We start from the raw sequence: 13,108 nt of genomic DNA, 5'->3' as shown, positions 1-13,108 counted from the left end.
GGAACTTTATTTATCAGAGATCTTTTCGGTCCTTTTTCAATTTGCAATCCTTTTTCTCCACTGAATCACATCCGTAGCCGAAGGCAAACATAAAAATAGCGTAAGTGTAATTATAAACAAGTTATTCCTAATCAAACTGGAATATTTTTTAACGCTTCCTTCGTTGCAAATGACTGTGCGGTTTTCCCAATTACATGAGGGTACGCCCTAGCTTAAACAGGTTGCTGACCCGGCGGCCGTTTCGTCTGTTTTTAAATTAAGTCATTAATAACTGTCTAGGTACTATTTATGGCGTACATGTATTCTCAGACCAATACAAGTGATAATTTGAACTGACGAAACAACTCAGATTTTGATGTTAAGATTGCAAGCCTCTATTTTAATTGAATTTTAATTTTAATCAAAGTTTTCTCTACATGTTGTCGTAAACAAAAAGCCTTAACGTTGCTAAGACAAACCGCAATCGAAGACAATCATCATTCGTGTATGCAAGTATATTGCACTCTCTCTCGAGCGCCGCCGTTATTGGTGTTTGTATTTTGAAAGCCCTTTATTAAATTACAAAAGAAATGTGTAATATCACGCGAACATGACTCAAACACAATTATGCGAACATTGAAAATCTAGAAGAAAATATCTGTGATGCAACGTTAACCGAACAAGCGTATCACGCCAGAAGGTTTTCAGGGACGGATCAAAACGATCCCCGAGCTGTTGTAAAACGTTGCAACTTAAATCTGTCGCGAGAGGCAAACTGGAGGACAAGCGTTTAAAAGAGACTTGGATGGAAGGAATTCTAACAGAAAAATACTTCAAGTCTACTCGTCCAACGACTCAACCATCAACATCACCGACAAACATTTTCCCTGCCGCAGAGCCAACACCAGACTGGAACAAAGCAAAAGAACTATGGGGAGTAGCGTGGCATATACACTGGATCGGTCTGGGAGTTGCATTTAGTGTCTTGGCCATCATCTCTGTTGTATCGTTGGTGCAAACGAACAAGCACCGGCGTGTCGGTCGTAAACCCCTTGCCGTGGCAATAAATGCACTCCTGTTGGTTTTGGGGATCACACGCGCCGTATATCTCTTTGTGGATCCGTATGAATCAAGACAGAACGGAGTAAAAATGCCTCGTTGGGTTGCCCAGTTGCTTTACAACATATCGTTTCCTTGTTTATCCTCAGCGTTTTATTTAATCTTCTTAGTTTTCCTTGAAGTTGCCAAAATTCAAGTGGTATCTAAGAAGCTTCAAAATGCGCGCTTTCTCGTCATTGTCGTATCTGTACATTTCGCCATTGTCCTGTTTGCAGAAGTCTCCGGGATCATCAAACCCGATTTCGCGGTGCCATTCATCGTTTGTCAGCTGTTTTTCATTGTCTGGGGCTTGCTCCTTTCTGCAAGCTTTATTTTTGGAGGTCTCAAAGTGATCTGTCGTGCAAGGAACGTTAAAAAACAACTGACAACGCTCAGAGAAAAGCACCAAGAGAGGTCAAGTGTTAAAAAATCTCAAAAGAAGTTAGGAACCAATGCCTCTAAAGTGGCAAAAATAACTCTTGTTACCAGCGGCCTAGGTCTTGCTTGGAGTATCATCCAGTTATATTCACTTATAGATGTATATCATTTTTATCGCGATACTTTACGACCTCCACCACCTTGGCTGTGGTGGTCGTTCCAAACCTGTTTTCGCTTGGTTGAGATCGCTATGGCCTGCACGATAGTTTATTGTGTTATGCAGCCCTCACATAGAAATGGCGCTAGTTCCGCTAGAAGGAAGTCTACAGCTCGTGAGAATATTCTCAGTGAAAAAGGTATTTCGGAGACAGTTTAAAACTGCGTCTTCCACAAGAGTGCTGGAACACTGAATCTGCCTTACACACACACACAAAAAAAACAGAATGCAGAATTTTGTTTTGTCAAAGGTAGACAAAAACTCACCAGTAACCACTTAGTATTTAATGACCACTGCATATATCCACATGTTATAAACTCGGAGTACCAAAGGTAGATAGGCTCAGTAACTTTCATATGAAAGAAGACATGTTAAACTTCATTTACGGACTTGGAAGTTTGATATTTAAACTGTTTTATAGCAGGTACTGCATATAATAGCTTATAATTAACGGTTCGCCCTGACCTTGGGAGCTAAGCGAACAAGGAAGTATACTATAACTGCAACGCAAGCTTTTCCACTGAGTCATTACAAACTGAACAGGTTATTTGCTAAACATGTATGTGTTCTTATGATCAGTTGAATGAATATTTAGCAGTAAACGTAACTCTGACGAATCAATTCGCCCCGGAACCTTTTGAGACTTTTTTTGAAAGATCGTACGTAATGCCTGCTTCTAAATTTTGACCATCTTCGTCCTATCAACAGTTTACCCTTTGTAGTGAAACGTAATATATAGCAAACTGCATTTCGTCACTGAAATCCATTAGGTAAAAATGTTCATACTTATCGCTTATTGGCCTCTTAACGTAACCACGAGCGTTATATAGATGATGATCGAGCTATCCACGTGCGCGTTGACCCGGTATCTTTAGGTTAAAGTTGTTCAGTCACAACCTTGCCCTAATAAAAGTAATAATGCATACAGTGCTTTATGTTTAGCAAGTACAGTATCTTCTCTCCGATACATTTCTGGGTCTGCAGTTTCTCCAAAGTTGTGATTGTAGTCAACATATTGCTCCTCACGTGTCAAGTCATGTGTACTGTCTCCAGCTCAACTTCATCAAAAGTCCCGAAATTGTCAAGCAATCATACCCCCGGCTCATGCATGCGGAAATCTTAAAAAGTTGCGCAATGAACAGCATTTTCAAGAAGTTTCGATCGAAAAAGAGCTGTAAGTGGCACGAAATGTCAATTTTCCAAACTGAGCTAAACAAGGGAAATCTATAAAGGAAAGAATGTTCAAAATTTAAGTACGGTTTAATTATTTTAGTTGTCATACGACATAATAATCATGCAAGCGTTCAGAGACTGTCCGACTTAATTGCAGATCGGTCGAGAAAACACTTTTTTAAGCTCTAATTTCTAAAGTTCCTTTCTGTTTTTATTATTTGTTATTTTTATATTTATTTCATTTTGGTTTTTCTCAAGCTAGTTTCCAGTGAGAAAAAATCGGCCGTATACGGGGTTTAAGGAAGTTATTACATGCCGCATAACCAATATATGTACACACCCCTGATTATGTGGTTAATAACAGCAAGCATGCATTTGCCCCCGGGAAAATGGAATTTTCTCGCCTGCACGCAAAAAGCTCGGTCATGCTTATGGCGTACGATGAGTGAGACGGAAGCTATATCATACGTTTTCCTGGTGCCCCTGTGTTTTTGACACTTCAGTGGACTCAAGGAGGTTATGTCACAAAGATATTGTTGTTTTAAGTAAATTTTGTGCTGAAGTCATTACTTAATGTCGTTGCCCATTCAAGAAATACTCCCGCAGAGTATCACAAAAAATCATGCAGCACCGGACGATATTCATTGATTTTTTTTGGTGATTTTTTCAGGCCGCAAAACATTGACTCAACTTGAAAATGTTGGGCCAACTTTTTCAAGTTTCAATCCACTTCCCGATCCATGCCATCCATTACAACAGACGTCAGGAAACAGTTTCCATGCCTAAATATGGACCATTGTTTTTGGAATTCAATACATGTGAAAAAGGCCTGTGGTTAGGATGCCGGAATTTTACATAGTGTTTCCGGGTTCAGTTTGTCTTTACTATCCTTGAAAAGTTGTTTGCATCAATCATTTCATTCTAATTGCATGATATTATTGCTACCTAAGCTGAAAACAAGTGCGAGACGGCGAAGACTTGTTTTCATCTTTCTCATGGAAAAGGAAATTCAATGACAAGAAAAATTGCAATCAAAACGGAAATCCAGAAACGGGTGGACTTCCCTGAAGTCTGCATTTCTGATACGCTTTGTGATTTTTCACGGGTTGATCTTTTCCCTTCTCTTCTCTTTGTTAATTTTAGTTCAGTTTTTTTTATACCTTGTTTGTTTTGTATCACGTCTGCATGTTCCTTGGCTGCGTATTAAGTGTACACTTCTCTGTTCAGTATTATAAATAAAGACTTTTTTAGAAAGACGTTTGAACAAAGACGATTATTAATTAATCCTATTTATAACACCTGTTTACAGCGTTAGCGGATACGTGAAAGGGTCGTAAATCTTTCTCGCCTTTTTTTTATAAGTGATACTCATGAAATGCTCCATATGTGTCATTATTAAAAGATTGCATCCGTCACTGAAAGAACAATATTAAAGACAAAATTGATGTGCAAAAAAAGGGTATGAAGAATTTATAGCGATCACTGTATGTTAAGAAAAGACGCTCTCACTCATTTTTCGTGTCTTTGTTCAACACTATACACGGTTTTTCCGAGGATTTTTTGGAATGCTTGTTAAGTTCGCTATTTTATTCAAAATGGGAAATTATGAGACTAAAGCCCTATTCACAAGCACGAAACATTTTTAGCTTTACAACGTTTAACAAAATGAATTTTACTGAGTAAAAGAAAACTAAATCGAGTTCCAATTTGGACTTGTGCTTTCATTTGTATCAAATTTCAGTGTACTAGATTTGTAGTTGACAAAAATCATTACTGTAACAGTAGCTATTATAAAGTGAACATCTTTTTAACCAGCTTTTAAACACGTTTAAGCTTTGGTGTGAATGAAGGGGAGGAAGGGGGAGGGGGGGCGGGTAGGGCGGTGGAGGCAGATTTTGCTTTCTGCGCTAAAGAAGACTGACATCCAACCACTTTTTGAAACATGCAACTTGCCATCAAAGAATAAAGTAAATGCAATCAACCCCAACCTCATCACATTTCGTTTACTAAATTGTAGTACTTTTAGAAAATAAAAAATAGAAAATATTTTTAACAGCTCGAAGCTTACAATGATATGATGAGTTGTAGTAGTCACATAAAATTAGTTAAATTTTGATTATCTGCTAACAAAAATCTATGTTACACCGCTTCATAATCTGTTTTAAAAATGGGTTTTAAAAGTCCCATTTTACCTGATCTCCTTTTAAATCACCCTCCCTCTAAACCAAAAGCCTATTTTATGCTTTTTCATTACTCTCTGTCTCTACAAAGTCCCTATAAAAATAATACCCCTATCGTAAGAATCTATGCCTATAATTAGAAGATGCTGACAAAACCAAATGGCATCTTTCATTATTTTTTCCTTTCGCAGTTTCGTTTAATTTAGCGTGGTTCCACTTTCACCGTAATAGCTGAATAATGGTGTTTTGAGTCTCAAGCCTCTTTCAATTCTCCGCAAAATCTTAACACAATGCTGACCTCCCCTAAAATCATTCTTCATCATGGTTCTTAATAGATCTTTGTATTAATCGACTAAGCATGCACTTTATGGAAAAAAAATTTTCAAGCCTTATACTCCCTAAATAGATATTTTTTCTTAAAATAAGATAATGAAGTCGTCTTTTTCCGGCTTAAGTAAAGGAATTTTGTAAAAACATGTTTTCTAATCTATTCAGAGCTGATATTTTTATCAATTATTTTAATTCAAAGCTTAGTACAGTAGTGCTTTTTCTCTATTTTTTCTTAACGTGCGGCAGTGGCGTTGCAGACCGTGTACAAACTGAAACTTAACTTACGTTAAATTCCAGCCTGAGATTCGATGCTTTCTACAGCTCGAAAGGTAAGGTTTGTATTTACAAGGGCTTTGTGAGTTTTGGCAAACAGTCCCAAAATGCAAAATGGTTCATTATTCTTTGAAGAAGAAGTATCTAATGACCAAATCAGAGCTTTTGTCAGGTGCTAGAGGGTTTTTAAGCAACCACTTAACGTAGCTACAACGTAGACGGCAGCGTGGACGTCAAATACACAATAGGTTTTTAATCAAAGTATCAACTCTGCATCTTACCAGTTAAACGTTATGTATATTTTTTGTTTCCAACGTTTGTTTTCCTGTTTCTTAACTAGACGTTTTCTTCATGTAGTTCGGACCCTAGCTGAGCTCACTAGTTTATTTCCATAGACTTGCCTCTCCAAAGTTTTTTTTGGAAAAATTTTTTAAAAAAATAAACTAGGAGGAACTGTTAATGATCGTTCGTGCCGGTCGTTTATTCAGCTCAGCGAGAAACAGCAACAAAACGGATAAAAAAAGAAAATGAGTTGGAATTTCTTGATGGCTTCATCATTGTTCATTTATACCATGACATGATTGGCGGGCAAAAAGTGCTCTGTCGCACTTTGTAATAATCGTCGCGCACTTTGAAATACCTGTCGCACTTCGTAATAGAATAATCTGCGAAATCGCAATTTGTAATAAAACTTGTCCCTCTTTGTAATAAACTTGAAGTGGATGATGGGAGGACAAGTAAACCAATAATAAGACCCAGTAAGTATCATCATCATCATCAACAACAACAACAACAACAATAATAATAATAATAATAATAATAATAAAAATAATAATAATTACTCTGGGCATCCAGACGTTTGTTCTGCCATATAATAATAATAATAATAATAATAATAATAATAATAATAATAATAATAATAATAATAATAATAATAATTAACAATTATTCCTCGAGCCCGAATGGACTCTGAGTCAATAGCCCATGGTTCTCGTTTTATTTCTCGCGCGGTCAAAACCGAAAATCCCCTTCCACGGTCTTTTTTTGCTCCGAAACCAAACGGAAACTCTTGCTACGCAGGCTACCCATGGCTCCATTCCCTTCCCTCTGGCAGTGAAGTGGGTTTATACAATTGTACTGATATGGGCCTTTCTGTATATAATTATTTTGCAGTTAAAATTGGGAAAAGCAATCATCAAAGGGTGATAGAGGACGCCATCGTCAAAGGCTTGCAAATTAATCTTTATTTTCTACTTCCCGAATGTGAAACATTTATTAATCTACCCTAATTTGTATCGATTGTGGACAATGTCGAATCCTTCGTTGAGTGGAACCACAAGCTCGGCCCAATCCACGACTCAACCAGCTGCCGCCGAGCCAGGTCCCGATTGGCCCGTAGCGAAAAAGCTTTGGGGAATCGCTTGGGAGTTCCATTGGGCTGGACTGGGGACTCTCTTCAGTATATTAGCAGTACGCTCTTTCCTGATTCTAGCGCAAGTTCGAACCAGACAGGGATTTGGCCGAAAGCCCTTTTTTGTAGCCATAAACTCTTTGCTTTTTACCTTAGGAACAACGAGAGCTTTGTTTTTATTTCTTGACCCTTACTCCTCGGCAGAAAATGGTATTGAAATCCCACCCTGGATATCGATGCTGGTTTTTGGCATAACCTATCCCTGTTTGACATCTTCCTTCTGTTTGATTCACTTGGCTTTTCTTGAAGTGGTAAAGATCCAGCTTGGATCTAAAAGGCTCCAAGATGTTCGCTTTTTAGGTGGTGTCATAACAGCCCACTTTGCTCTCGTCATAACTGCAGAAACGTCAGCTGCCTTAAGACCAAAGCTTACACCATTACTGATTATATGCCAGTCATTCTTCATCCTATGGGGCTTTGTATTGTCGACAAGCTTTATCTACAGTGGCTTAAAAGTAATTCGGTATGATAACAGAGTACAGAAGCAACTCATGTCTATCGAACTTGGCGAAGGTGCTTCTCGAAGAGGAATGGAGAAATCTAACAAAGGAATATCTAAAGTTGCTAAAGTCACTCTGGCAACAAGTGTTTTGGGATTTGTTTGTTGTGGAATGCAGATATATTCAGTGTTTGGTGTTTATGGTTTGTATAGTAAAGCTGTTAATCCGTCTCCTTGGCCGTGGTGGGTGTATCAAACGTGTTTTCGGTTGGTTGAATTCTTTATGGCTTGTACAATAGCCTACAGTGTGACGCAGTCTGCAGACTGAAGAGGGTAATGATTGCCGGTTGAGGGCCCATAATGTAACCGCTAGCGTTTTTTTGGGAGGATTTGGTTTCAGAAGTGACCCTGAAAGTAGTATAGGAAATGCTGCCATCCCACTCACCTCACTTTTTTTCTACCTCATCTCGCAACGTCGCTCCCTTGTTCACTCATTTCGCAAAACTCGTTCGTTTCGCTCACTTCGTTCAATTCGTTCGCTTCGCTCACTCATTTCACTCAGTTCACTCAACTCACTCGTATTGCTCCATTCGTTCACAAGAATCGCTCCATTGCTCGAAGATGTAGAAAAAAAGTGAGGTTAGTGGGATGGCAGCATTTCCTATACTACACTACTCTACTCTCTCTCTCTACTCTATGATTAGATAATTATTTATTTAGAAACATAAAATATAAAATTGATTTAAAGAAATAATATAAACTTATTATAAGAAGCCATGACAAATAAGTTAGATAAACAACTTCAGAATATGTCTTTAGATAAAATAAAACAATTAGTAGCGAAAGAAAAAGAAGGACTTAGGAAAGATTATAAGGAATTAGAAGAAAAGAGAAAATTAATTAAAAAATATAAAAAAATGAAAGAATTTAGAAAAAAAGTTAAACAAGGAAAAGTTATAAAAAAGAAACCCCCCATCGTTTTGACGACCCCTTCCAAAAAGATAAAAACATTTGAAGATTATTTTGAGGAATGTATAAAAAATAAAAAGATTCCTAAAGATACTCCTTCTTATTTACGAAAATCTCTTGAGAGAGCTATAAATGAATATGACCAAGGAATTGAAATAGAGAAATCAGCTTTAGATGAATTTGCTAAAAAATATATTATCAAGGGAGAATCTGATATTACTCCTTTTCAGTTCTTTAGAAATAAAAAACATATTCTTAAAGATTTTTTTAGAAATCATAGAAATATCAAAGTAAGGTTTGTTTTAGTTTGTATGATGGAAAAAAAGGAAGGTGATTATAAATTAAGTTTTAAAGTTCAGGATAAAGCATATTTTCATTCTAATACATATATTAATTTTAAAACAAGTGATGTAAAAGAATTACTTAGTAAAATTATTAGAGAAATTATTGAAAAGATAACTTTATATCAACAAAATGGTAGTGGGTGGTATTTTAAAGAAGTTGTTCAACTAGAAATTCATACCACTGAATTTAACCCAATGAAAGGTTCTTCTTATATTCCTCTTCCAGATTGGATTATGAGAAAAAAAGCAATTGTTAGTATTCGAAATAAAGATGAGAAATGTTTTCTTTGGTCAGTACTTCGTTATCTTCATCCAAGAGAAAAGAATGATTGTCGTTTGAAAGATTTAGAAAAGTATGAATTTTCACTTAACACTAAAGGAATTACTTTTCCAATGAAAGTAAAAGATATTACCAAATTTGAAAGTCTTAATCCAGATCTTCCCGGAATAAATGTTTTTTCTGTAGATGATAAAAAAACTATTTATCCTTTGAGAGAGGTAAAGAAAGATTGTAAAAATACTATTGATTTATTTTTGTATGAAGAAGATGGTAAATTTCATTATTCACTAATTAAAAACTTCTCTCGCCTTATACGTAGTCAAATTACTACAAGAACAGATGAACCAATCCAAATTTGTAAGAGATGTTTTAGTCATTTTACAAAGGAAGAATTATTAGATAATCATATCAAATATTGTAGTAGCAATGCAACAGCGATTGTAAAAATGCCTGAACCAAACACAATGCTATATTTCAAAAATTATTACAAAAAACTTTCTATTCCTTTTGTAGTTTATGCAGATTTTGAATGCTTTACCAAACCAATGAATAGTTGCAGTCCTAATCCAAAAGACTCTTATAATTACAACTACCAAAAACATGAACCATCAGGATTTTGTTTTTATGTAAAGGGGGTAGTTGATAAAAAAATTAAACCAATTATTTATACAAAAACTTCTGAAGATGAAGATATATCAAAAGTGTTTGTAGAAAAACTTGCTGAAGTAACTAAAGGAATTTATAACGATTTTTATCAAAAACCAAAACCTCTTAGACTAACTAGTGCAGAACAAAAATCATTTAAGAAAGCAGTTAATTGTCATATTTGTGGTGGTGAATTAAAAGAGGATAAAGTTAGAGATCATTGTCATTTTACAGGTCAGTATCGTGGAGCAGCACATAATAAATGTAATCTTATGTGTCGTAAACCAAAAGTATTACCAGTTATATTTCACAATCTTCAGGGATATGACGCACATTTGTTTATAAAACAGCTTGCTAGATTAGAAGGAGATTTAAGTTGTATTCCATCTACAGAGGAAAAATATATTTCTTTTTCAAAAAATATTAAAGTTGGTGAGTACTACTCCCAAAAACTTGGAAAAACATGTCCAATAAATTTTGAAATACGATTTTTAGATTCATTCAAGTTTCTTCAAACATCACTTGCCAATCTTGTTTTAAATTTATCAGCAGATGACTTTCATAATACAAAACATGTATTCAAGAAAAATGTAGATTTACTAACTCGTAAGGGAGTTTATCCTTATGATTATGTTTCATCACTTGATAAATTATCAGAAACACTACTTCCACCAAAAGAGGAATTCTACTCCCAACTTTATGACGAAGATATTAGTGATGAAGATTACCAACATGCAATTAAAGTCTGGAATACATTTGGGTGTAAAACAATAAGAGACTATCACAATCTTTATTTGAAATCTGATGTATTACTTCTAGCAGATGTATTTGAAAACTTTAGAAAAACTTGTCTCAAACATTACAACCTAGATCCAGCACATTATTACACATCTCCAGGTTTAGCTTGGGATGCATGTCTAAAAGAAACAGGTCAGCAATTACAGTTACTTCATGATTATGATATGTTAATGATGTTTGAGCGTGGTATTCGTGGAGGAATAACACATATATCAAAAAGATATGCGGAAGCGAATAACAAATATATGAAAGATTACAATCCTGATAAGGAGTCTAGTTATATACAATATCTCGACGCAAACAATCTTTACGGTTGGGCAATGTCTCAACAACTCCCAACACATGGATTTAAATGGATGAAAGATATAACAGAAGAAAAGGTAGTGGAAATTCTAGAGAAAGCAAATCATAGTATGTTTAATAAGGGGAAAAAAGGTTATATATTTGAAGTTGATTTGGAATATCCTCCTTGCCTATGGGAAACACATAATGACTATCCTTTAGCACCAGAGAAGATGATTGTTAATGGTGTTGAAAAGTTAATTAGTCATTTTAAACCCCGAGAGAATTATGTTGTGCATTATCGTACTCTTAGACAATGTCTTGAGTTGGGTATGAGACTAACTGCTGTTCATAGAGGAATATCATTTTATCAGTCTCCTTGGATGGAGCCATATATCAAAAAAAATACTGAACTTAGAAAGACAGCAGCCAACAATTTTGAGAAAGACTTTTTCAAATTAATGAATAACAGTGTCTTTGGAAAGACAATTGAAAACATAAGGAAAAGACAAAATATACATCTTATTGATAATCGTAAGAAAGCTGTCAAACTATCAAGTCGACCAAACTTTGATAGAGCAACAATATTTGATAAAAATCTTATTGCAGTTCATATGAAGCGGACAGAAGTGTATTTTAACAAACCAGTATATGTTGGTCAGGCAATTCTAGATTTATCAAAAACACTGATGTTCAATTTTCATTACACATATATTAAAGAGAAATATGGAAACAATGCAGAATTATTGTTTACAGATACGGATTCATTGATGTTTCAAATTAAAACAAAAGATTTTTATAAAGATATAAGTCCTGATATTTTAACCAAGTTTGACACTTCTGATTATCCTCCCAATCATGAATCTGGAATACCAACAGGAGTAAATAAAAAAGTTATAGGAATGTTTAAAGATGAAGTTGCAGGAAAACAGATAACACATTTTGTTGGATTGCGACCCAAACTTTATAGTTTTAAAATTGAGGAGGAAAATGAAGTAAGAAAGTGTAAAGGGATAAAAAAAAATGTTGTAAAAAAGAAATTAGACTTTGATGACTATGTTAAATGTCTATTTTCAGGTGAAAAAGAAATGAGAAGTATGAAAATAATAAGAAGTGAAAAACATGATATATATTCAAAAGAAGTTAACAAAATAGCGTTAAGTAATGAAGATGATAAAAGAGAGACACTCAAAGATAATATTCATACTTTAGCTTTTAGATAAAAAAATAATTTAAAAGTAGTAAAGTATTAAATAATAAATGGTTTATACAGAGGAGGAAATAAAAAAATATTTAGATATACTTCATAATTATAAAAAACCACCTATTCAGCAAGTTAGTAAAAAAGCACAATGTTTAAATTGTCCAAATACTGAATTTTTTACAATAGATTATGGCCAAAAAATCTGTGAAAAATGTGGTACAGCAAACGGTCATGTATTAGGATTATTTGATGTAAAAGATTTGGATAGACTACATTATAGAAAAAAGAGTATTTATCATAGGAAATACCACTATGAGAAAAAGGTAAATGAAATTTCTAAAAGAATAAACCTAACTGATGAAGAAAAATGTGAACTTTACGATAATCTAACAAAAATAGATAATCATATCATGGAAATACTAAACAAACAATACTTTAGAAAAAGAATGATAAATATTAATTATTTAACTAAAAAAAATGTGGAGGAGATGGGTTGTGAAAAGTATAAACTTATTAAAATTAAGATTAGTCCTCAAACTTTAGAGATTTATGAAAAATGGTGGGATAGTTATAAAGGGATAAACTCACCATTCCAGCGTACTCAAAACGGGTACGATGGCTAAAAGTGCTACTCCTTAATTTAATATAAAATTAAATTTTATTTAAAGAAAATAAAATATAATATAAAATGGAAAACACTTTAGAAAAAGTTTTTATAAATAGACATCTTGGAATCAAGTTTAACTCTTATATTGATGAAAAACTAAGGGTTTGGTTCAAAGCTAAAGAAGTAGCTACTATCTTAGGCTACTGTGATACTGATAAAGCTATTCGAAAACATGTATCAGAAAATCACAAAAGAAAAGTTATTTCGAACCAACCCGCCAAAACGGCGGGTTGCTCTATGACTTATTTTATAGATGAACCAGGTTTTTACGAATTAGTTTTTAAATCCAGATTACCTACTGCAAAATTCTTTCGTGAGTGGGTATTTACTAAGGTATTACCATCTATAAGAAAATATGGTTATTACAAAATGATGGATACA

At 34.5% G+C, this 13,108-nt stretch overlaps 3 protein-coding genes across 3 annotated transcripts; all 3 read left to right on the top strand.

The window, feature by feature from the left end:
- The first annotated feature begins 776 nt into the window (after nucleotides 1-776).
- LOC140927377 (proline-rich transmembrane protein 4-like) lies at nucleotides 777-2,216 on the top strand. Its single transcript, XM_073377014.1, has one exon. The coding sequence runs from the start codon at nucleotides 785-787 to the stop codon at nucleotides 1,829-1,831; it is 1,047 nt and encodes a 348-aa protein (XP_073233115.1). The 5' UTR covers nucleotides 777-784; the 3' UTR covers nucleotides 1,832-2,216.
- Nucleotides 2,217-6,936: 4,720 nt separating this feature from the next.
- LOC140924831 (proline-rich transmembrane protein 4-like) lies at nucleotides 6,937-7,866 on the top strand. Its single transcript, XM_073374837.1, has one exon. It carries the CDS (start codon nucleotides 6,937-6,939, stop codon nucleotides 7,864-7,866), a length of 930 nt encoding a protein of 309 aa, XP_073230938.1.
- Nucleotides 7,867-9,676: 1,810 nt separating this feature from the next.
- LOC140924820 (uncharacterized) lies at nucleotides 9,677-11,948 on the top strand. Its single transcript, XM_073374827.1, has 3 exons — nucleotides 9,677-10,208; nucleotides 10,434-11,851; nucleotides 11,934-11,948. Exons 1-3 carry the CDS (start codon nucleotides 9,677-9,679, stop codon nucleotides 11,946-11,948), a joined length of 1,965 nt encoding a protein of 654 aa, XP_073230928.1.
- The last annotated feature ends 1,160 nt before the right edge of the window (nucleotides 11,949-13,108 follow it).

This window comes from Porites lutea, chromosome 2 (assembly GCF_958299795.1).
Source record: "Porites lutea chromosome 2, jaPorLute2.1, whole genome shotgun sequence".
NCBI lineage: Eukaryota > Metazoa > Cnidaria > Anthozoa > Scleractinia > Poritidae > Porites > Porites lutea.
The sequence above is the reverse complement of the archived record's forward strand: the minus strand, read 5'-3'. Positions and strand labels throughout refer to the sequence as shown.